The sequence below is a fragment of the Etheostoma cragini genome, chromosome 9 (assembly GCF_013103735.1).
Source record: "Etheostoma cragini isolate CJK2018 chromosome 9, CSU_Ecrag_1.0, whole genome shotgun sequence".
NCBI classification, from domain to species: Eukaryota; Metazoa; Chordata; class Actinopteri; order Perciformes; family Percidae; genus Etheostoma; species Etheostoma cragini.
In genome coordinates this window covers 5,886,755-5,912,984 of record NC_048415.1, presented here as the reverse complement: position 1 = coordinate 5,912,984, position 26,230 = coordinate 5,886,755, and the positions used below count along the sequence as shown (strand labels likewise).

Here is a 26,230-nt window from a genome sequence, read left to right as displayed (position 1 = left end):
CCCCCCCCCCCCCCCCCCCCCGGACTTCTCACACGCATGCACACGCACGCATTTCTCTGAAAATATATAGTTAATCACTATGATTATTTTGGCTGAGATGGCTTCTTTGAGTCCAAACATTTCTTGGTGCTTGTCAATTAGAGAAATACAGTATGACGTCAGAGTGTGTTGGGAATATTGGCAAACACATCGCAAATCGCTTCAGTTCTGGTATTGAACGTGAGTGTCGATGCCCACACACGGTAACATCACCACAAATCAGGGTAATTGCTAAATGTAGCTCCAAACTGTAGGTCACAGCTGTATGGTACATAGTGGTAATGTCTGAAAGAGAGTTAGGGTTTAATTTATTAGCTGTTACCAACACGCTTGGCTACATACTTAAACAGCAATATGATTTATTGGTGGCTAGCTCTGAAATACTACCTTAAATCCTGGCAGTGAATACAATGTCCAGCAGAGCAACATTTGTATTTCTTTGGACCATTTCTTTTGTCAAAACTACTGCCAGCGAAAGTAATGTAAGAACTTTTGACTGGGTGGTCTATGGATTATCGAGTACAGATTCTTTTTGTGGTCGTTGTATCAAGGTGGCAGAAGAAATCTCAGAGATGGACATCCAGAAACATGTGTAAATAAAACCCAAAAAATAACTGCATGGCTTTAATCAATACATTTAACAACATATTACTTGTCAATTGTGTGAAATGACAATTAAAAAGGTGGTTGGATGTAAGCAACTCAGAACAGATGTAGCGCAGACACACTACTGTAACACATGCACAAATTACACGTGGGTGAAAGAGATGCGACAGCCGAGCACTCTACCCGTGGCCTCCAGCCTCCTTCCAACACTCTGAGAACATTGTGGCACCCAGTCGACACATACTTTCTCCTGACTCACCCTCATGTGGAAACTAGACACCTGGGTCTCACCTCCTGCGTCTGAGAATTAATGGACTCGCATGCACACACACTATGAGCATGTTTGTGTGAATGAAGACATGCTTAATTGTTAATACACACATGCAAATCCTTCAGATGAATTGATGCAGACCAACAAGCAGTAAGTACATTCAGTAAAAAGTTGTGTTGTTTAAACAGTACAGTTGTGGAGCTTAAAACCAAGCAAGCTAAAAGATTCCAAAATGCTTCATAGAGCTTAGTGGAGTTGGTGATTGTTAATATAAAAATAGTAATTGCAGTTTTAACTACAGCTTTAGTTTAGATATTTATAATAGAACTAATAACTTTCAAATCGATACACAGTCTCAAAAATGTGCTAATACCGAAGTAATCCAAAATACATTAGGCTGAGAGGACTGACTCTTTTAGAACAGTTGTAAGGAAATTTCAAATAGCCTTAGAATCTGAATATTGATATCATCTTATGTCTTATTAATTCTAGCAGACTACTCCTCACTCAAGCTATGAGCTCTTTTGTGCAGAGAGCTTGCAGTGGATAATGAAAAATGTCTTCTTGTATCCTCTAAATCACTGGATCATTAGCATGGCCTCTGTTAATCCCACTTTAAATTGTTCACAGATTTAAGACAAAAAGATTCTTCTTAGGGGATGAAAATCGAAAACACATAGATACAACAGGACCACTCAGGTTCAACAGCTGAGATTCCCTCACTGTTAAATTCAATTTAAAAGTGCCCTGTACTTGGGTGCCCGGATAGCACAGTGGGTAGAGCAGGCACCCATTTATAGAGATACTCCTTGACGCAGCGGGACTGGGTTTGACGACAACTTGGGGCCGTCTCTCCCCTTTCATGTCTTCATCTGTCCTGTCAAATATAGGCCTAAAATGCCCCAAAAATAATCTTATAAAAATATATATATTAAAGAGCCCTGTACTTGGGCATAGTTAAAACTTCTCTGCATACAAACAGCATTAGTCAGACTGAATGATGGAGCAGAAATGCTAACTCAGAGAGGGCGGTTCTGAACAGAAAACAGCATCTGAGATACATCACTTTGATCAAAGACGATAAGTAGGCCTTTCCAACGGCGCAGAGAGCACAAGAAGTTCATGCAGTGACAGGAATATTTGCTTCACGCTGTGATGGATGGGCCAAAACTTAAGAGAAGACATGTGAAGCATGCATCAAAGACAAAGTATTCTCATTGATGATGAATTAGAATCCGTTTGTGATTAGTGAATATGTCAACAAAAATACAAAGATTGATTTCTGGTCATTTTTAGCTTAAATCTCTATAAATCTAAAGCACAACAACAATTTTGTTGGGGAAGGAGAAAAGGGAAAACATTTTGCAGGCAAGAAACAAGAACACATAAGGGAGAAATGATGACGGGAATAAAGTAAACACTGGAGCGTATTGCAGAGACAAATCCTCTTATGCTCACGTCAGAAAGGTTTTTGGTTAGTTTTGTGCTTCTGCAGTTGAGCAGACGCAAAAAACAGTGGATTGGACTTGGTTTTATGTTTTTTTCGGCTAGTGCTCGGAAGGCTTCGCATCTTTCGACAGACACCAAGCAAGGTACAACATTTGACTGAGCGCTGCTTTAGCTTGTCTTCCCAGGACGCCATCCAACAATGAGACATGAAATTGACATGACTGAGTGTGTGCCTGTTGTCTAAATCAGCAAAAATCGATGAATGGGGATTGGTGGGGGAAATGCAGGTATGTCTGCAGGTGAGAGCTCTTCTACGTGTGGAATTTAGTTCTCATTGATATGCATACCACTATGTGTTACTGACGTGACTTTTTGTTGTTGTCCATGGTTTAAACCAGGACTAGTTATAATGTAAATGACTTAAAGGGTGTGAAAGGGCAGTTTATTTGAAGATTTATGTGTTGAAACGGATGTGGGTTGTCATATGTCAGGGGTCTGGTTCATGCTGGCTTCATCTCGACATGTACAGTAAATACAAAACCTAGCCCCTTCAAGTAATATGAGTTGACAGTTTATAATTTGCTCAGCGTCTCCTCACTAAATGTTCAACTTGTGACTAACTGCTGCTGTTTTTACTGTTACAATTGGTCATGTTTAATGTTTCATCGCTTACTTCACTCTTGATGTAGCTCCAAGTCACCAGGAGCTCTGCTCTGTTTCACCAAACACACAGTGCTTAAACCAAGTTTCAACCAGGTTCCATCAACACTTCACGGAGACTTGCCTACACTGCATATTGGAATCGTGAGCAGAATGAGATTATTTCAGCTAGCGTGAGCTCATTGGAAAGTAGACAATTTAACTAAGTAGTCTGATGGTTGGTTCCTTTGATGCTCTGTCAATTTAAACTGCCAACTGGGGAAAACACAATCACGTCAACCTCCTGGTGATAATTACAACTAGGATATGGGGAGTGTTTTTGACAGGCTCACACCTGTATTTACAGCACTGTGGAGGCCAGACGCATTTTCACCGTTTTCGTGTTCAACATATCGGTTACATTTCCAGGCTACTTTAAGAGACAATTCATCTTAATCAAACAGCAAATCACACATCTGCATTATAGGATAAATAGGATATGAGGAGTGTTTTTGACAGGCTCACACATGTAGTTACAGCACTGTGGAGGCCAGACACATTTTTACAATTCATATTAATCAAACAACAAATCAAACGTCTGCATTTCAGTGTTCTGTTTAAAGCATGAAGACAGACATCGATCAATCTATTGGCCCCAAGATTCCCCCCTCAAAGTTTTTCACATCCCAAGGTAACACATTGTCATCAGTCAAAAACTCCACAAAAGGTGTGCAAATTAGTGATTTGAGAGTTTGTGAGCCCTGTCTACATATCATCTTCCTATGAGAGTGAGCTGCAGGCAATTGTACACCTGTAGTTGGCTGAGACCTAAGGGGGGGTGGTTACTGTTATGGCCTGGGGGCAGAGAAAGGGTTTGTGAGGGAGACGAAGCAAGCAGGTGGCTGTAATGTCAGCTAACGTTAGTTGACTTATTTGTTTCTTTCTTTTGGCGTTGGTTATGGCTTACAGTGGCCTGTATTCAGGTCAGTAATAAAACCTACAGTAAACTAGCTATAACATCTCACCGGCTGCTTACTGAGGGACATTACAAAAACTAAACATGGTAGCTGCTTGACATCAGCATAATAGCTTTGACATTGGACAATGTGTGCACCCTTTCCTCGGCACAGGAATATCTCATTTTCAGCACCAGAGGTGGCAGCCAAATCCCATCAACAGGCCTTGAGATAAAATGATGGCTGTTATGACTGTTGTTGTTCGGTGGCAGCAGAAGAAAAAAAACTGGGTATTTTACCACAACTGTCAGGTGGACTGACAGGAGAGACTGATGGTTATAGCTTGCAAGATGTAAGGGATTCTTTTTGGCTCTGCATCTCCAGCAATCAATAAAGTTGGTGTTGACAGTTTGTATCTCTCGGGGAGTGTGTTTTTTTTTAAGAGTGAAAACACAAGGGAGGGAGTCAGAAGTCAGAGAGTGACAGAGAGAGAAGCGAGGCAGAGAGATTTTAGGAGTGTGCAATTTATCTCAATTTCAATGGTATATCTTAATGGTTTATGCCATGTTTACAGAGCAATCATGGTATTACTAGTAAAGTATGTGTTTGGTTAAGTGAGGGCCACTACTAAGTACATGAATGCAATCAAATCCTACTACATCCATTGAGTTCTCATTATTAGAAGTGTTTGTTGCATAATCTGCCTTCAAACAACATGTAAGTACTCTTTATACAACATGCCAAGGATTAAACCAATGACAAATTAACAATTCAGTATTTCAGAACTCTTGTCACTACATTAATATGTGCTTTAGAAATCCCAAAACATTTAATTAGCTAAGGATGGTATGTCTTGAAGTACAGGTGCTCAGGGGTTTAGTAACTCTCTTTAACACTAGAATGGGAATGAAAGGTCAGTGAAGCCTCCTTTCAGACTAGGTGGAATAAAGTCTGAGATTGAAGAACCAGTTTCTGTCCAAGACTGACAGCAGTCATTTCCGATCCAAGGTGAAACATAACCCAACAACTTGCTCCACTACAGCAAGGTAAGAGCTCCCTTTCTTTCAATAAAACACAAACATCCCTGAAAAATAGCAATCCATTGCATAGCATTTATGTTTGTCTGTTTTTTAAATCTTGAAATAGTAATTAAATATGTGTTTTTCTTCATTCTGAAAAGAAGAATGTCCCAAAGCCTTTTCTTAGGTTACTTCACTTTGTATTTGCACAATTATGAATCTAATTCAGACAGCAGGCGGAAGCTGGAAAGAAAAAAGGAAAAGAAGAAAAGCATAACATTTTATTTTTAGAGATTAGGTGGAAAATGGGGTTTTGTGTCAGCTTATGCTGCTCCCTCGCTGACCTTAGCGTGACTCTTCTCAACACCACTATGCCTGGCCCACTTCCTGTGTCTTCCACTGCTCTGTCTCACATACCAAACCAGACATTCACACAACCACGGTGACGGCTGAGCATGACCCGGTCATTCTGCAAGACTGAGCGGAGTTCCTGTTCACTAGAGTCCCGCAGTTGTCTTGCAGACTGCTGCACCGCGCTGGATTGGTGGGGTGGCCGTGGTTGAACCCGTGGCAAAAAGGTGGGCAGGGTGCAAGGTGATGGGTTGGGGGAGAGCTCCTGGTTTATTCATGTTCTTTACGCAAGACTTTGTGTTACACACAAGAGGCAAAGTACTGGCACGAGTGGACCAACTTGTACACTTGTACAGAACACATTGTGTGAAAAACTTCCCTTGAATGTGTGCAATTTGTATTTCCAAAACTGAATTTGTGTTCTTCCTAAGTGAGCTTGTTTCAATATAGCTATTTGCCAATTTACATCATTAAAACGCAAGAAATGTCTTAGCTAGCAAAAACTTAAGTGTGTTTTGGCTTGGAAACATCTGCAGCCTGTAGTCCAGTCAAAAGCAATCAACTTGTGTCTGTGTCTGTGTCTCTCTCTCTCTCTCTCTCTCTCTCTCTCTCTCTCTCTCTCTCTCTCTCTCTCTCTCTCTCTCTCTCTCTCTCTCTCTCTCTCTCTCTCTCTCTCTCTCTCTCTCTCTCTCTCTCTCTCTCTCTCTCTCTCTCTCTCTCTCTCTCTCTCTCTCTCTCTCTATGCTGCATGTCAATCCCTAAATAAATTTTCTTTAAAAATATATATATATATATTTACACACACACACACACACACACACACACACACACACACAGAAATATGTGTATCAGAGATAGTAACAGTGAGGCAGCTGAAATTTCTGATTACACTAACTATGCTCACGTTATTTAATCTAAGGCTTGGTAGAAAGAGGAGGTGCCTAAATTATTTCATATAAAAGGCCAAAATGTATCTGGATGGAAGGCAATGGGCCAAAAATAAGAAGTTGATGTTGAATAATACTGTACTTCTTGTACTTGTACGTAGATAACTTATTTTATAGGAACGTTTACCAGCACTTTGCTTTACATTGCTATAAAACTCAGATTAAGTACTTTTTAGCAGCACAAAATGCATGTTTTCTTGTCATACCGGTTAGGATTTTACAGCACTTTCAAAATAAGAGGAGAAAAAGCATGCCAAAACAAAGCAAGCCCGCAGGCCGAAAATTGGACGGCCTTGGTGTAAAGAGTGTTTGAGGTATATTGTTATTTTTTTGATAAAATATAATCTTCACAGTTCACTATTAAACAAACTTATCAAGAGTCAGGTCAAGTGTATCAACCATATTCCATCATTATAAGGGGTCATGTACATGTAAAGCTAACTTTTTAGAGAAAACAAACTAGTTTGAGTGGTGAAACCCATTTTATCCACGCTATCTCAATGTACTAACAATTACGTTACAACCAGGCTACAGTCGAACTTCAGAAACTCTGGTGCAACTGGCTATGCGTCTTTTTTCTCTACTGAATGTGCATCCTTTGAATATTCCTTTTTGAATATATATTTTTTTCTGTTTTAGGTATGTAAAAGTTAGAATAGCACAGGAAAGGTCCTACTCAAAGTATCCGAAGTTGGTTTAAGATGTCTGGCGTACTGCCAAACTGTTTATAGTGGTATGCAAAGACTTCATTTCAGTGAGTTTTCAATATGTGAGGACATTTCATGCCAACGAATAACTTCTAAGCAGCACAGTAATATGATAATAGCAACTTACTATTGCTATTATCATATTACTCGAAATATCTTTTATTATTCCTGTTTTGAAAGACGACTAGTCTCTATCCACGACGTTCTACTGCCGGGATTGCTCCTCTGCTGTTGGATTTCACTCATTTAAGTCAGATATCGGTTGCCTTGGCCTTCCTTTGTGTTGGAACTTTAAATTATGCTTGGTTTATGAGGACTATGATTAACCTTTTTGTAGATATGTGCAAGGTAAATTCAGACAGCGTGCTAGCCTGTCTTTCCAATCTGAGTTTTCTGTTGCGAGAGCGTGTTTTTCACCCATCCAGGGAATGTTGTGTGGACTTGAACAGAGCTGTGGAAGAAGGTCTGGAAATGCAAAACTTAAAGCAGACTAACATACTGTATATTACTCAGTCAAAGACATATACTTACTTTTTCACTGGCAGACCACTGACATTGTTGAGTGGGTAATTTGTGGCCTACATTTCAGGTTGTTAAATGTAAATGAAATCCTCTTAACCTGAGTAAGACCTTGGAAGACATTATGATTTGATATCCTCTGTAAGAAAATGAATCACAGACGGAGGATGGGAGAGGAAGCAGCACTGCAATGTTACAAACGAACACACCAGACGATGAGTCAGACAGACAAACAGTGAGCGGAAGGGCCGGTTAAATGTGGTAGGAATGTGACAGACAGTTGGGGAAGGCACATTGACCCAGGCCCACATGCTACTGGCGGGTTCCAGGTGTTTCACCCTTCTCCCCCGTTCACACGCGGATGTCAAGCCTCCAAGAAGGAAACCAGGTCGGTTCCGTAGGAGAAGTCACATAGGAGCCAGAAGGACAGGGAGGAATCTGTAACGGCAGGCTGTCCAGTCAAAACAGATGCTCTGCGTCTGGTGTTAGTTTGGGGGCAGCTACATGAGGCATGACCAGAAAGGGGCCAGCACGGACATATAAACTGGGAGGACTGAACCTAAATATTACGTCTATAAAAACATGACCTAAATATTGTGTCTGAAGTACAGTTTTCCATCCTGTCTCCAGACTTAAATTGACACCTTTTTACACTTGTTTTGACAGATTCTAGCACTTTTTAAAGACCATTATTTTCCAGTCTCAGAGAGCTTAACTTTCAGTAATAGCTTGCAGCAGTGTACCATTATGAGACACAGTAAGTCTCAACGGGTATGTCTAAAACAGATAATGGCTACATTTTAATTCTCAACAGTGTCTGAACAGTACCAGTAAAAGGCGGCAGGTTTAGTAATTATTTCATGGTAGATTTAAACTGAAGTTCATTCAGTTGATGAAGCTAAATCACGCGCCGTCAGCCCGTTCAACTGATCTGAACTCCGGTCTATTTGCTTCAGTAAACAACAAGTGAGGTTGAAAGGGAGGTACAGAATGGGATTTTATATTTTAAGGGAATTAAGTATGTTTTCACTGTCAAACTGAGAGACTGCCAGCACAACCTAAAGTTTGGGATATAAATACAGACTAAAAAGTCACCCAACTGTAGTTACTGGAAGACAGCTGGAATTATATGAAGCCGTTTATCAGAGCTGAGCAAAATCCCTACTTGTCATGGCTGCTGGATTGAGAGTTGAGTTTATTTTTAAAAGTGCTGTACTTTTTCAAAAGCACATTTCAAGAACACTTGCAGAACATCCTCGCAGCTTGGCTCATTGAGCTCTTGTAAATCTCAGAACTATTCACCTGACCAACAGTATTTGACAAGGCTTTCCAAAGGTTTAAACCCTGAAACTTTTAAATCTTGGGAGAATCCAGTGTTGCATCTGTACAGTTCCTTCACCTTGTCATGTTTGAGTATGTTGTCAACCCACTAGATAATGTGATTGTAAATAATATTAATTGGAGAGATGAAGTTTTACAGGTGCAAACCCTCTAACCTAATCAACATGCATTGAGACACTTTTTTAATTTTCATTATTATTAATATTATTATTATATTTATTATATCTGCCCTGATCCTACAGCACTAACCAGCAATCACCTATGATGTCATGTTCTCAAAGAACAAACTTAAACCACTTCTGCCAAAGGAAAACTGACACAACTCACTTGCAAAGATTTTCTCCATAAGTTATCTGTTTTTTTATGCAACTCAAGGCCGACTGCAGTTGCAATGCTAATTTCATCACTTACAATTTTAATTTATGTGCTTGTTTTGGTCATTTTGAAGCTGCAGACAACCTGCTAGGACTGATATGGTGAGCTGACACAGTGAAAGTTGTAATCATGCAGATTAGGCGGTGCAGGAATATTTTGGAAGTAGTTTTGGTTTAAAATTAGGCTCACATTTTTCACCACGTCTTGCAAAAAGCAAGCTCAAAGAGCAATTTTTGTGGCTTTAGCTGTTTTTTTTGAAATCACAAAAACATTTTATGTAAATCTGTGGGCTTTGCCTTTTCACTTTGATATCAGTTTGACTGTGATTGCTCTTCGCTCTGGACCCGGGCATCCTGACGAAAAAACTCATTTTGGCCACGTTTGTCCAACACATCTGTCTTTCAGTCACAAAGCAGAGTTGTTACCTACTTTTTGATACATTCCCCTTGAAAAATAAGATTTGCACATACAATGCTCAATACTAACAACAGTAATCAATGGAACAGATTTGCTAAAAACAATGTGCATTTTTTTTTTTTTTTAATTCCACAAATCTGGACCGACAAATTCCTGTTCTGCTGTCCTTGTCTCTGCTAAGAGAAGGAACGATCCAGGGACGAGGATTTGGACATGATCCCTGAACAGCTTCCATCCCATGAATATTTATCTACTAGTTATCTAACAAAGTGCCAAACAATATTGCTATGTGGTGCCCTGATCTCTGTGCTACCTTAACTCACTCCAGTAACTGTCCCTTTAGTTTAGGCCGAACTGCAATAAAACTCAAAGCCATTAATATTTTACTCTCTCACATATGAAGGGCTATATACACCTGCACTCTTTTACTTGAGTTGGGGCTGAAAAACTATCAATAAAGTATGTAAGCAAGCAAAAACATGCACATTTTGATTGGCATGAAGAGTGCCAGCAGTTCAAAACTTGCACAAGAGCATCTAGATAGAGCAGTGATTAAACTCAACAACCCTATTCCCTGTGAATTTATCCACACCAGATCCGCAGTGCACTCACCTCCTTCCCGACAAACATACCAACCCCAATTCCAATGAAGTTGGAATGTTGTGTAAAATGTAAATAAAAACAGAATACAATGATTTGCAAATCCTTTTCAACATACAGTATATGCAATTGAAAACACTACAAAGATATTTAATATTTAATCTGATAAACTTTTTTTTTTTTTGTGCAAATATTCACTTGTTTTGAATTTGATGTCTGCAATACGTTCCAAAAAAGCTGGGACAGGGGCATGTTTACAACTGTGTTGCATCACCTTTCCTTTTAACAACTCTCAACTGGACACTAGTTGTTGAAGCTATGCAGAGGGAATTCTTTCCCATGCTTGCTCGATGTACAACTTCAGTTGCTCAACAATCTGGGGTCTCCGCACTAACACATCCCCATACATCACAGATGCTGGCTTTTGAACAGATAAAAATCTGGATGGTCCTTTTACTTATTTGGCCCAGAGGACATGACGTCCTTGATTTCCCAAAACAATTTGAACTGTGGACTCGTCAGACCAACAGGACACTTTTCCATTTTGTGACAGTCCATCCCAGATAAGCTCGGGCCAAAAGAAGCAATCAGTGTTTCTAGGTCTGGTTGCTATATGGCTTTCATTTTGCATGGTAAAGTTTTAATTTGCACTTGTAGATGTAGCTAAAAACTGTTTTAACAACAATGTTTTTCTTTAAGTGTTCCTGAGCCCATGTGGTAATATCCTTCATATGACAATGTTGTTTTTAAAGCAGTGCCACCTGAGGGATCAAAGGTCACGCTCTATCAGTGTTGGTTTTCGACCTTGCCGCTTACGTGCAGAGATGTCTCCAGATTTACTGAATCTTTTGATGACATTATGGACTGTAGATGACGAAATCCCCAAAGTCCTTGCAAGTCTATGTTGAGAAAATGTTCTTAAATTGATGGGACTTTATGCTTACGTAGTTGTTCACAAAGTAGTAATCTTTGACACATCCTTGCTTGTGAACAACTGAGCTATTTGGGGGTGCTCCTTTTCATTCCCAATCATGACACTCCCTTATTTCCAATTAACCTGTTCAATGTTGCATGTTCCAAACAGGTGTTTTTTGAGTCTTCTGAAATTCAAAATCAGTGAATATTTGCAAAACAAACAATAAAGTTCAATTTAATATAATTCAATTGAATACAGGTTGAAAAGGATTTGCTAATCATTGGATTATGTTTTTATTTAGGTTTTACAAAATGTCCCAACTTCATTGGAATTGGGTTAATAAATAATTTAGAACATTTTTAATTAAACCACTCAACATCTTAAAATCTCTTTTGTGACACACTCAAGAGAAGACTGTAAACAGACAGCATCATCTGTCTGAACACCCGATCAAAATATTTAACATCATAGAAAGTCAACTTTAACCCAAAGATAGGATATTGTTAATCATCAGGCTGAAAAATGTAAATGTCCATCAGATGTGTTTGAAACTGTCTGTGGGTCAGTCCCTCTGCCATGTAATCACACTGCAATGAGTAGCTGTGTACAATAAGAAAAACAAGTGTATGCTTTCAAATTGAAACTATGGTTATGATTCGTGGGGCCATAAAATACATTCAACGTTTATTACAGTATTTAAGAACCCATTCCTGTCTGCCTTGGGACATTTGTCTTTATCTCAGTTCGGAAAAAGCTCAAGATCAAGAAAAATATCTGGTTCCTCATTTCATCACAAAGTAACTGAGGCACACACTACTTTTAAATTTAATTTAATTATGATTCCTAAATGAGTTCACAATAAGTGTCACCTAACGAACTGCAGCTCTGCATACAGCTTGGTGGACAGTTTCCACATATCAGACTGGTGTTTGGCATTCTGAAATAATTAACTTTGGCTATTTGTCGGAGTGTTTTAGACAAGGCTTCAGTCTGCAGTGGACAATCTTGCAGTCCATTTAGACAAGCATTTCCCCTGATAACAAAGCTTTTAAGCCCCAGCCTAATGGATAAGATTCCTGCAACCTTTCAGAAATGCCAATGTATCTTATTCCATTCCATATTGTCTTCTGTAGTTGAGCAATAATGAAATCTATAATGGATACAATCAGTTACGAAAAAAGTAGTGGCCGCACCTTTGAAAGGCAGAGGGGAGAATTATCAAATTATGTGAAGCCGCTTTCCTGCAGTGAGTCCACAAGTCGTTTAGAGGAATAGAAGAAAGGGGAACTCAAAGCAGACCTGATGGATGAGGCCAATAGACCAACAACTAAATCCCATAGCATGAAAAACAGAATAACGTGATAAACATGTGATTCCTCCCAACTCAGAGCCAAGATAAGAACACCACTGTATTCCCACATCAATTTCCCTGCTGCATTGCACACCTGTACTCCACACTATCTGATCAGAATTTAAAGTTTAGAATGTGTCCCCCGCACGACAGTCCAAAGGACTTGGACGAAGTCCAGCTTTTACTGGCAGCACATATAACTATTCTGGCTAATAGGTAAGCTGTATTTATGTCTGTCTTTATGAAATCATGATTAGAGAATTACTCTCTTGCCCCCATAGTACATTAGTGTCTGCATGACTCCATATGGGCTTCCAAAAGTTAAATAACCACTCATGTTAATGACAAAACGTTTCTTCTAAGTGCAACTGAAACCAACTGAATCTTGCCTCATACATCTTGGCAGTAAATTGGCAGCAATAAGTGGAAGACTGAGAGGGCTGAAAATAAACGAATCGAGGCAGAGGAAATAGACAAGGCCCCGGCCAACCATGCAATAGATAGAAAAGCCATTTCCTGACAGCCTCTCGTTAATCAATGGGTTAGAAAACAGACTCATCCGATAAAAGTCACCCAAGATGTTTGTTTGTTGCTGAGAATAAAAAGCTTGATTCTCTTGGAATCAGTGTAATACTGAACTAGTGACACAGCATTAAGACGGAATTGTCCCTTAACGTTGATGTCTCATAAGAACTACAGATCTACTCGATCTGGAAAACCTTTTTTTTTTTTTTTTTTTACTTCTTTTTATTGAGAAATACAGACACTAGAAACATAGAAACATTGGTACAGGTAATGAGTTTTTCTTTTTCTTACACACAAAACACCCCCCTCCCATCCCACCCCGACTGGACCAAATAAGAAAGTATTAACAATACAGACAATTTTAAAAGAAAGACATACTTAGAATTGAAACACAAATAAACAAATCAGATTTCTGTGAAGGACAGCACACCTTGAAAACTGTATCATGACAAACCATAGAGGAGTACTATAGCCAGGTGTTTATATGGTGTAGCTTGCATTTAGAGGGGGGCAGTCGTTCCTCCGGAGTCAACCAGGATGGTCACTTACTACACCGGTAGAGCTTGGAGGTTACTAAAGTACGACAATAGAGATTCCCATACTGAGAAAAATTTGTTAGAACCTCTTATTGTAAATGCAATCTTCTAAACAGCAGTAAACATTAAAAATAGCATTACCTGATCTGGCAAACTTGCACCAAAATAATGTACCTTAAACTAATGATTCCAAAATGGTTTCATTGGTTCATCAACTGGTAACAGGGTGAACGGCACTTCTGCATTCGCTTTGCTGCTCTCTATCGGCTATAGACGCACTATATGCAAGTATGCCAGATCGGGTAGCAGACCTGTAGTTTGAATGAGACATAATGAGACATAATGAGACATACTGAGACATACTGAGACATTACGACAGCGTTAATGGACAATTTTGGTTCCAACCTGTAGGGGAGTCGACGTGGAACAGTTCTTCAGTTTGACTTTAAACTTGGACTCGGCAATATTGAGAAAATCAAATAACACGATTTTCTTGACTAAATACTTCAATGTCGATATTGCGACGATATTGTATGGTTGACTATTGGTACTTTAAGAAAATGTTATTTACACAGTGAGATCTTTGTGAAATAATTTCCAGAAAGGATTTAATGACTTGGTAAAGGGTAAAGGTAAATAATAGAACAACTAGAATAGTCTGATAAGTTCAGAAAATTACATCACTTTACTGTAATTTAGCATGTAAAACCAGGTAAAAACAACACTTACCATATTACAATATTACGGTATATCCAAAATCTAAGACAATATCTAGTCCCATTTCACGATATTGATACACCATCCATATACTGCCCAGCCCTACTTTAAACTCACAATAACATCAGCAAACTACAAGCATTATACTTATTTCATGAAATGTTACTCATGAGGGGAGTTCAGGCAAAGCGACTGGAGAGAGACATGCTAATGCAAAATAAATGATTCACCTACTGCTTCTGTTGCCACGGCAGCACGCCCGGCAATTGTTTGAAGACAATTTTTTTTATACTACAGTTAGAAAAGCAATAGCACCTGTAATTATTAAGTCTTTTTGTGTGGCTGACAGAGATATATCTGCATCACCACTAACGACATCTCATGTTTGATAGCCAGGCCTATACTTCTATCATGAATTATACTGTGTGGTATGAACAACACAACAATGAGTGTGGTTACAATGCATTATTCTTCAGCTGCGTACAAACAATAGACACTAATATTATTTTATTAAACTAGATTAAACAACTAAAAGATCACTCTCCCAAAAAGCCATTATGCTCACTTTAATGTGAAAAGTCGTTTTGTTGTTTTTTCACAGTGCTTCCAACAGGACTTTAACTGCCAATATCACGGTATTTAAATGTAATTTTCACAGGACATATGTCATTATGAACTAAAGTATCTAATTATAATCACTTATAATTCTGCCAGAGACAATCAAGTCCGGCATGCATTGGAATTCACCTGTGATTTTTACAGTCCTGTTTTTGAAAACATATTATTTTGTTTTTAATACCTCACACTTTGCCAATTTATAATTCACCACAGTTGACGGCTCTTATCAACAGAACAGGGGCAAGAAAACAAATCAATCTCTTTGTAAATATGAAAAACCTCACAATTTAACTGTGAGAAAGGGTTTTGGGAGAGTGTTTATTGTGTGTGCACATGTGCATGCTAATATAACTTGTAGCATGTTCAGAATAAATGAAATGCGGTGGGTGAGGGTAGCGCCGAGTTTTTCAAACAGTAGCCCTGCTGCCAGTGGGGCCGGGACCATTAGCACCAGTGAGCCAAGTAAAGTGACTCTGATGTGATATGACAGGAGCTTTCACAGAAGCCGTCCTACCGTTTCAATCATTGTCTCACACACACACACACACACACACACTTTCTGTCTGTCTCTCTCTCTCTCTCTCTCTCTCTCACACACACACACACACACACACACAAACAGACCTCAATAGAAAACCAGTACAGTCATGTCTATATTTTCTGTTTTCTTCTTATTTAGGTCTTGTCATGATCCTAATCAGCCAATAAGTGTTATGAAGTAAGTCCTTCTAGGGTGCTTGGAACACATTCCATGACTTCTTTTACATACAATATGAAGAGACAACTGACATCAAACAGTAAATGCATTACCAAGAAATATGTATTATGCAGACTGTAAAAAAACCAATATTTTGAATAACATTGCATTAATGAGAAAATGCACAGTGCAGCACAAGCACACACACTATATATATATATATATATATATATACATATAAAGAAAGAAAACCATTGTCTTCTTTCAAATGGGCGTTGCCTCATACCTAATAACCATCTCCTCTTGAATAGGTTGGTGCACATATGGTTAGAATGGAATCTCGATATAGCACGACATGGTGGTCAAATGTCCAGCTTTCAGAGATGCAGGCCTCTTGCAGGATAACCTCTCCTAAAACTCAAGTTTCACACATTTCTGCAGAATTAACTTGGCATTACACAGCTGGAGTGAGTTAATTATGAAGTAACTCAAAGACGTCGAGGGGAACATCATTTGATATCCCAGCTAATAATCCCCTACAGACCTGTCACATAGATCAGCCACCATAACAATGTATCACTACAGAATGCTGCCCTGCAGACTATTAAGTGCATACCAAGTGTGCCCACTAGGAAAACGAGGGGAGAGGACGCCTTCCTCTCCACTTTCAAATTTAACTTTTTTTCTGTGAACTAAATCATGCTGTTGAAGCTGCTCCTTCCCTACCTCTCTCCTCCTGCTCTCTGCCCCGGGTCTGGTGATGAGCGCCGTGTCACCGCACACCACGGCCGCGTCCTCCACGAACACGCAGTCCGGGAGCGACTCGTCCGCGGGGAGCTCGACCACCTCCAGCCCGAGTCTCGTCCCCAGGACCTCAACGTACGCCTCGTGCTCCCTCCGCGCGTTGACCACGTCCACCTCCGACTGGCTGCTCCGGAGCGCTTCTTTGGCCAGGGACGCCGGGATTCCCCGGACGACAGCGTGGGTGTAATGACCAAAACCTACCATTAAACCAGCCATGTTTAGCTTTCCCTTTACTTGGCACGCTCAAATCAGAAAAAAAGGACTGAAAACACCCTAACAGACAACTCGACGAATGAATGAGAGAATTTACTATCACTTAACCCGATGCTGCTTGGCTTGCTTATTTGTTCCCTGCTAGTTTTTTGGGTTTTTATTCTTTATTTACAGTAGCCTGCTACACAGTGTCAGTCAGCCTTGCTCCAGTCTCCAGGCGAGCGACAGCGCTTCGGTGACGCGCACAGACCATCACGTGTAGCTCGCGAGTCTGTCAGCAGTCATTGAGGCGTTCAGCCCAACAAGTGACAGTCGAAACACACTGAACCTGTAATGGCTCAATCCATTACACATGGGACCAGAGCCTGCAAGGCAAGCTCTTTTCCTGAACAAATTCCGTTATTTCTCCGTATAGTACACATTTATGCAGCTTAAATATTTAACAATTAATCAAGTCAATGCAAAAAAAGAAAAATCAATTGAGACTAAAGCAATTTGAACAAAAGCAATTTGGAAAAAGCAAAAGCAATTTGGATTCAATCTAACAATTAGTCAATTAATCCCCCCAAAAAGTAATTTAGTTTGCATCCACATAGTGACGTCTGTATTTTGACCACTATACTAGAAATGTTGCTGTTAATAGTAGGATTTTTTTAAATGCTTTCCAGAAAAAGGTTACTTTGAGTTGCTGAAATCTGCTTTATCTACACATTTGAATGAGTGACATCAAGAACAAAATACATTCAAGAATATTAAAATACAATATCATAAAAAAGGATTTAATACTTAACATCAGTGTTAGAGGTTGTGTTGACACATAGATGCCAATCATTCACGCATCTTCTGGTTTTATGGAAATATTGACATTGACATTGACTATATGACATTTTAGATTGTACCTTGGTGTGATAATAGAGGAAGTAGTGTCTATGTCAACCTTTAATGGTTGCCTGCAAAAATGGTGGAACCTCCTAGACTTAAACAATGAATGGGCATAGGAATAATCTAATAAGTTTCCCAGAGGACCAAATGAGAGAAATTGATTACCTTTATTGCAAACAAGAAGTATGTTGTCATATCTGGATCTGCATTAAGCTAAGGGCATGAAAACAATGTCAGTATTATAGTAAGAGATGTATACACACTTGTTTCCTATGCTTTCTTAAAATGTATGTCTCAACTGTTAGAAGTGAAAAGAAAGAAAGACTGAGTTCATCTCTATTCCTGAACCTGAGAATTTGGAGACATATGCAACTGCTTCACCCTTGGCAGACTTTATGAAATAATGTACACTAACCTCAAGGACAAAGGATGTATATAAAAAGGAGGATGTCTGCTTGTCCTGCAGTGTGAGAAGTGTAGGGCACAGAGTTTGAAAGGAAGAGCAGTGTGTGTGTGTGTGTGTGTGGGTGGGTGAGTGGAGGAAGGGAGGGGGTTTATATTCCCTACGGTGCCATCTAAGGAAGGTTCTGGGTCTGAAACTGTCTGAATGGATGGAATGTTTCTTCAGACGTCCCAGAAACACATTCTTCCACCGCGGGACCTCGGTTTGTCTTTTCTTGTTCCAAATTCACTCAATTATCCCCGACTGCTCTAAACATTCCAGGAGCCCCACATTCCTTTTTCCACTCCAGCAAGGATCACCAACCACCACCACCCTCCTCCTAACACTAACACCTGCCCCCACCCAGACTTTCTTTCTTTTCCATCATTCCTCATCACGGATGGACATGGCCCAAGAAAAGACCCTCTCTTTCTCTTTTCTCTCTCCGTGCTGAGGAATTTGGGTTACTTTAGATGAAGGAAAGCCCTCATTCTTCAGGCACACCTGGCTGGTAAATTGGGCAACCAAAAAAGAAATGAGTGAAAGCAGACATGATCCTCCAGCTGTGGATGAAGCAGCACTAAAAAGCATCACCTCTTACTTGCCTAGTATGATTAAACTCATGATGGGATCCTAGACGTCTAAAGTGACATGCGTGATTACACCAGGTGCATCGGGCATATTTAACTTTAAGCAGTCAGGGAAGTTTATTAACTTAATTACGCCAAAGAATAAGGTGATGAAACGACATGACATGAAATGATAAAAAATGTATATTGCTAGTGGGAAGGATTGTATTTTGAGCCATTTCATTAGCAGTTGCAATATTGTATGATTCAAGCTATTTTCAGCTATCTAAACATTTTGTCGAGTACATGTCAGTTTTGTTAAGAGGCTCGACGAAAGTGTAAAGTGACATTTATTATCACACACTATTGTTCAAAACTAGTTGTTAAGGTATTTTGTTGCACAAAATAAAGTGAAAGAAACTCGTAAAAGGTTGTACAAACATCCACAAGGGGAAAGCTGTGGAAAGCTTTGACATTTTGATGCTGGTGTTGGATATCCAAAAATGCTCATTGCTGAGGAACGTTTGATTTTTACACTAAATTAACCACTCGAACAATGAGTGTTTTGAAGTTGATGCATCTGGTAAGCTATGTGTGCCATTTAAAGTGGCCAGGAATGCAAAATGATGACAATAATGTTCTTGTTTTTGAAAACACATGAATTTGCATGCATATAAAGTAACGCATTTTGGAAGCGGCATGTTAAGTAAGGTATCTTATTTACTGCACCTTGCTGAAATGCAACATTGCAGCAGATGTTGGTGTTGATTTTCACATTTTGCGGCCCACGAACACAAAAAACACCTCTAGTTTCTTCTTGTTAGCTATATGCCAGCTTGGCACTAGCTACTATCCCTTTGAACGGACCCACAGTGAAAGTATATGTGGAAAAATGTCCCAAAGATCACTAACAGGAGATATACTATAGCCATGAGCTGGTCGTATGCACAAGATCAGACAGTAGTGGAATTGTTTCATGTAGGCGTAATAATCTTGGGGAAGAAATTACACAACAAAGTGTGCATTTACAAGATTATTCAACAGCCTTCCTCACTCAAGGCCTTTACATTCAATCATGCCAAGACAACAAAGACGACATAGCTGAACAAATCTACCAAGCGTGGACTGCATCTTTATCCTTTTAAAGATTCAGCAAATGTTACAAATCCAATAAAATTGACGTGAATCTACGATTAAAAGAGTTCTGCCTTTTCTAATCTACATAACTTCAAAAATTGTATTTTAACCGTTGGCCTCATTGCTGACCTTGTTCACACAAGAATGGCCATAACTCAGCAAACTTCCTGCTGCTCCATGCGCTGACAGAGAAAGGAAGTGTTACCAGTTCACAATGCATACCAGTTATGACATTTATCTTGAATAAACTACAATGGAATCTGTTGTTTAAATATGCCGGTCCATCCTGTTCTGTTCCATCTGTCACTTGGACATAAATGGGGAGGCTGAGCGCTGCCCGCCACAGACTTCCTGAGCACCAATTCTGAGGGACTCTGTCTCTTCAACTGTGAGTTGCCCTGGTGGGATCTGACAATGAGTTTCCAATACAATGAGCCACAACACACAATAATCTCTCTCAAACCTTTTGTAAGATTGGAGGTTGTGGAGCTGCTCGGATAACCATGCTACAGAGCTGGGAGCATAATCCAAAGGTCATTTCTGTAAAGGAAAGAGACACCCTCCTAATTTTGGGGAGTGTGTGTGCGTGTGTGTGTGTGTGTGTGTGTGTGTGTGTGTGTGTGTGTGTGAGATGAGGGTTCTCAGACAGCCTTAGTGGAAACTATTATGCCAGGGCAATTGCAACATGGAGAAGCATGTCCAGCTTTTGGAATATTCCCTAAACCGAACGGGTAATTAAAGAATTTTACTTTAAGGAAGATTACTGCGTGTTATTCTCCATTGACGTACAATGACAACACTGTTTCCTATAACCATAACACACAGGGGGATGCACACATGCGGCCATATGCATGCATGTGAACTCAAATACACATACACACACTGGAAAGACTTTAGGTCAACACAGAAGAGGACAAGCAAACAAAGCATGACATAAGACCTGCTGTCCAAACAGCGAGAGACATTAAACTGGTATTCAAAGAATTTGGTATTGCACTTCCACAAAATAAGGAGACTTGTGAGAGACAATATGGTAAAAATGATCAAAATCAACAGCCAAGATTTTCAAACGTGTGGTGCCTTGATCAATTGCCAAGAATTATGCATCCTACATTTCCTATAAGCGTGTTATGTAACTATTGCTGCCTGTTCACTGCCAATGTTTTTTAAAGTCCATGGCCACAGTTTTGTACCACGTGCTGTTACAAATATTCATTTAGTCTCCAAACCTAAAACTGAGATGATGAGTTGAACAGGGTTCATTTTTTTTCTCCAAACCTTTATTTTCAAAGCTGTTTTCATAGTTGTACTTGTCATGAGGAGCAAACGGATATTGATGTGTGAAATCAGTAGTGTCCCTTTAACATCTTAGATTTGACATTAGCATAGGCAAATGAGCATGTCTTGGAAATTCACACAAGACATCATTGCACATTTGCTCCAAAGACACGCCCCCTATCCACGCACGCACACACACGCGCACACACACACACCGTTGAAAACCTCACACAGACACAGGCTATATGGATCTGTTTACAATGTAGGCTAATCATATAAAATGATACTAGAAGTATGTACTGACACTTGGACATTGGCCATTCTTTAGGCTATATAAAGACATAAATATCTACCACACAAGACCAGAAAGTCCGCCGGGAGAATGCTTAAAAAGCTCCAGTGTTCAACCTGTGCACCACTTTTGCTGAATGAATCTGTTCAGAATCAATTTCAGCTGCTATGACTCACATTTATTTAAAGGGAGCACGATGATGATTCATGCTTTCGCAGATCCAAGCCGATTCATATCTCATCAGAGTCTCAACTACAGTCCGCAGAATAAACAGAAAATAAAGTAAGTCCAAATTAACTCACCGGAGAAGCTCTCCAGCCGTCTTGTTCACTGCTGCTGTCTCAGTGGATCGTCATGTTAAAACTACACGAGGTTACAGGGGAGAGAGAGGTGAAATGTCCCATCCTATAAACACAAATAAACAATCTACCCGAATGCTTAATGTCCTCTTTGGAAACTGCCAGCCGTTCATGGAAATAATAGCCTAATGGTTTTATGTTGCGTCTTTACGCATTTCGTTTCCATCTGGGGAAAGTTTTCATAATTATGAAAACTTCACTGGAGAGGACTTATTGAGAACCCCGATGTAAAAAAGGAAAAAAATAAAATAAAGTAGAGACAAAGACCAACAATTTGCCTCCCCCCACCAACACCACAACATCCCTGGTGGAAAATTGGATCACTTTACCTACAACGGGACCCCCTTTCCCCCCCTCCCCAAACGTGATGGACACATTGCGTGAAAAGTCAAATTGCCTCAAGGAATGAATGCAAAGGAATTTCCCTGCATGAAGAACATATTTAACAAGCCTTTAAGCTGTCAGGAATGCTTTGTGGTCTGCTGGCCAAAGGGAGAGAAATATGTTAATAATGTAGGCTACTGCCATACCAAATATGGCAATATTGTTACGTCTGAGCTCTGGTGCGCATCTGGAAACGCTTAGCTCCTCTGAAGGCACTGGAAAGCCAGAAATAGACGCTGTTAAACGTATTTCTGCCCACACCGAAATAAAAAAACAAAAGCTATTTTAAACATCCTGTAGCATTGTAGTTGACTAATCAGGGGAAAAAAACATTACTGTCCCTAAAATGTCAAAAAGTCCAGAGGACACTGTATAAGTATTCCTGACATAAGTTCAAAGCCAACTTATTTTTGGCACGTTTTCTGCTTTAGGGTATTTAGCATGTTTTTAATCGATACGTTTAAAAACTACGCAGTGAAACCAAAAAGTTATAAAATACAATTTTTTTTAATCATTTGTCTATAAAGTAACAATACAATCACATGTGAAAAGTAACAATAAAGCACCTAAACCTCTACAGAAAAGTCCTCTGAACTAAAGTTGATAGATGTGAGAAGAGAACAGAGGAAGAAAATGAAAGGGGGGATAAACAAGAAGGGAAAAATGTGAGACGGAAAAGTGTGTTCAGATGGGATCCAGGGGGGAAAAATCCATTTGAGAAAGAAAAAATGAGAAAGGTTTAGACAGGGTGGAGCTTAGGTCTTGGATGGAAAATGCGCCGAGAAACATTCCTGGCATAGTTTGGGAACAGTTCAGCAGGCAGCCCAGGAACGACGTCAGCTTCCCACTACGGTATAAAAGTCCGGAGGTGGCCGGACCTCAGCAGACTGCAACCGCTTTACCGAGAGCTTCAACTACTCTAAAGGAGCCTCTAACACCAGAGACTACCAGCAACAAATCAAGACAAGACGACTGAGCGAGGGAATACCTAAGGACTCCTCTGAAGACAGACTATAACTAACGTTTCATAAAACTGGGAACAGGATTCCTCTTGAAGGCGCAGAAGAAATTTTATTCAAGATGCTGATGCTTACTGTTGTCGTTGCCTTCCTTGGAAGCTTTAATTTGGTGAGTCATTTCTCTATTTCAATCTGAAAAATTGTCCTGTATTTAGCCTAATGAAAAGGGACATATGAGCACGTTTCTTTAAACAGGATGAAATGAGGATAGCTTTACGATATGCGTGGGATATGCTTTGTGGCATGGCTTTAAAAGTTTCAGTCTTTAATAGATGATGTGGTTGTTGGCTGTACAGGTCGTCTCTTCCTCATCCTCTTGCCCCTCCGTGTGTGAGTGTCCTATGGAGATGCCTAAGTGCACACCCGGCGTGAGCGTCGTCCTGGACGGCTGCGGCTGCTGCAAAGTGTGCGCCAGGCAGCTGAACGAGGACTGCAGCCTGACCGAGCCTTGTGACCACACTAAAGGGCTGGAGTGTAACTTTGGGGCCAGCTTTGCTGCTGCTACTACTCGTGGCATCTGCCGAGGTATGTATTAAGAGCACCAGCTCCACATGTGCATGATTTTGAATTAGTCATTTTTTATTTTATTTTTTATTTAAGTAAGGCATGTTTTAATTCAGTAGACCTGAGTGATTTCAGCACTGTGGAATGCAGATAGAAGGAAACTTAGACTAAACATCAAATAAAGACAGCCCACTGTCAAGGGAAAGAGACTCCTCAGGCAGCCTGAAGAATTTTACAGTTTAACTGATCCTTACCTGGCAGCCATGTGATGTGTTCAGCAGACGTTTAGAGCAGGAAAGAATAACATTCCATTCCTCCTGTTTTTCTCTCCTTGCAGCAAAGTCAGAGGGCAGACCCTGTGAGTACAACAGCAGAATCTACCAGAATGGAGAGAGCTTCCAGCCCAACTGTAAACACCAGTGCACATGCATCGATGGGGCAGTGGGATGTGTCCCGCTGTGCCCGCAGGAGCTCTCCCTGCCCAACCTGGGCTGTGCCAACCCAAGACTGGTCAAGGTAGCAGGCCAGTGCTGTGAAGAGTGGAGGTGTGATGATGGCATGGAGACAGACATCCTGGAGAAGATCTTTGGCAAAGACATTATGACTGATGAGTCGGAGAGGGACCTCACCAACAGGAATGAGCTCATTGCTATCGTGAAGGGAGGACTCAAGTCTCTAGCTGGTAAGAAAGCTGTTTTTTTTATGCTAGAACTTTTGTAGATAGAATATCTTGAAACATGTAGGATTTTAAGATGCTACTGTTTTTTGTTTGTTTTTAATTTGATTTCTTCTCTTAATCACAGCCTTTAGACCACAGCCTGAAGTTCACACGTTTGACAGCCAGAAGTGCATTGTCCAAACCACACCCTGGTCCCAGTGCTCCAAGAGCTGTGGAACAGGCATCTCCACCAGAGTCACCAACAACAACAGCGAGTGCAAGCTGGTCAAGGAGACAAGAATTTGTGAAGTGCGGCCATGCACCCAGTCACCTTTCTCCAGTCTGAAGGTAAGCTTGAGCCACTATGGCTGATTATGATGGAGACCTGCCTCATACTGTATCTACATCACTTCTGGGTCTGAGTGCAGGACTAATCACCATCTCCTTGTTGTTTATTCCTCTGCAGAAAGGAAAGAAGTGCAGCAGAACCAAGAAGTCCAGCCAGCCGGTGAAGTTTACCTACGCCGGCTGCGCCAGCCTAAAGAAGTACCGGCCAAAGTACTGCGGCGCCTGCGTGGACGGCCGCTGCTGCAGCCCCCATGACACCAGAACCATCCGTGTTAAGTTCCTCTGCGAGGACGGAGAGACCTTCAACAAGAACATTATGATGATCGAGTCCTGCAAGTGCAACTACAATTGTCCCCATGCCAACGAAGCCTCCTATCCCTTCTACCGCCTCTCCAACGACATCCACAAGTTCAGAGACTGATTGGTAACGAACGTCCAAACCCCTCAGCAAGAGAATGAGATGATCCGCAGCACTGGCAGCCAATGGCAGTCCAGATGAATGCAGGGTTGTAAATAGACTATCAATCAACTACCAGCTTCTTGTTGTAACTAGATTCCCAAGGAATTGTGGGCTTACATCATGAGGACTTTATGAAGTGCACTGTTTGCTGTGACTACATCAGCATTCTTATCTAAGAACTGCTTCATATTAATGGAGCATCCAAAGTAGCTTCGTTATGGAGCAATATGTAATTAATATTTGTACATTTATGTTAGTCGCTGATATCAATTCACTTTGTATATTTTGATCCTTTACATCAGACATGACCCAGACTGTAGACTTGTGTGTGTATATGTAGATATGCACATACGCAACTTCAATTAGCATACCATCCTGTATCTTAAGAACAACACACCGCAATGTAACCTCTGGACTTGTTTAACAAGTGTGTGGTTTCATTCTTTTCTGACGTGGGCATTATTGTTCATGTTTTGTGGCAGCTATTGAATTCCCTTCATGAAAAAAAAAGACAAAGCGAAACATGTCAAAGGATGAATGAATCTTTTTATTATTGTTATTAATATTATTTATCAAGAAATGTAGCTACTTTATTTGGATATTATGTGTCATACTGGAATAAATTGTAAAAATGATTTAATTTTATATGCCACAAATAAAACCGATTTATTTATGAAATATGACACTGCCTGAGTTCAGTCTGTTCAAACTACTCTGTGGAACGGTGCAAACTAAGTCCTCACATGCACAGGGGAGGGGAGGATATGTAAAGCCACTATTTCCAAAGGAAATCCTCCTCTTATATCATTCTTTAAACCCAACAGATTCTCAGACAGACAGAGACTGAGCAGGGTCAGTCTGTTCTTATATAACAACCTTGGAGGCTCTCTCCTGACTTTCTGTGCTTTGGAATGCCATTCTGCAGTGAGCTAGCTTGCTTTCATTTGATCTGGCTAAGCCATACACTTGACTGATTTTGAGAAGGGGAAAAAAAAGATTAAGTCCACGAGTAGCAATGAGTATGGGAGTATGCCAAGAATCTTAAGTGCTGCTCTGAATGGGCTGGGATTAGACACCATGCAAGGGGGACAATGACTATTATTGTATACAATGGGCTGTATACAAAGAATGCATTCCCGGGTAAGTTTTTTTTCACAGCAGACTAGCACTACCAAATTGCTCTAATTCATTAGCAGTTGCCTTTAAAAGTGAATTAGTTACATTGGCCTCTGTTTGCTCCTATTCCACAGGGGTCTGTTAAATAGTTGTAAACAGCCATGCGAAG

At 40.3% G+C, this 26,230-nt stretch overlaps 2 protein-coding genes across 3 annotated transcripts in view; one reads left to right on the top strand and one right to left on the bottom strand.

Moving 5' to 3' along the window:
• Positions 1-21,957, bottom strand: part of ddah1 (dimethylarginine dimethylaminohydrolase 1) — a 70,068-nt gene extending 48,111 nt beyond the window's left edge. The window contains exons 1-2 of one of the 2 annotated variants that reach the window (XM_034882497.1): positions 21,902-21,957; positions 21,516-21,549 (exon numbers count right to left, since the gene is read on the bottom strand). Coding sequence is in view for 1 of the 2 variants with exons in the window: in XM_034882496.1 (XP_034738387.1) it covers positions 16,323-16,616 (294 nt within the window). In the remaining variant the exon portion in view is untranslated. Of the gene's footprint in view, positions 1-16,322; positions 16,914-21,515; positions 21,550-21,901 lie in introns of those variants that run through there. The other variant, XM_034882496.1, reaches the window with a different exon arrangement.
• An 851-nt stretch (positions 21,958-22,808) lies between these two features.
• Positions 22,809-25,590, top strand: ccn1 (cellular communication network factor 1). The gene is made up of 5 exons (XM_034882495.1): positions 22,809-23,084; positions 23,272-23,500; positions 23,817-24,161; positions 24,283-24,485; positions 24,604-25,590. Exons 1-5 carry the CDS (start codon positions 23,037-23,039, stop codon positions 24,904-24,906), a joined length of 1,128 nt encoding a protein of 375 aa, XP_034738386.1. The 5' UTR covers positions 22,809-23,036; the 3' UTR covers positions 24,907-25,590.
• The last annotated feature ends 640 nt before the right edge of the window (positions 25,591-26,230 follow it).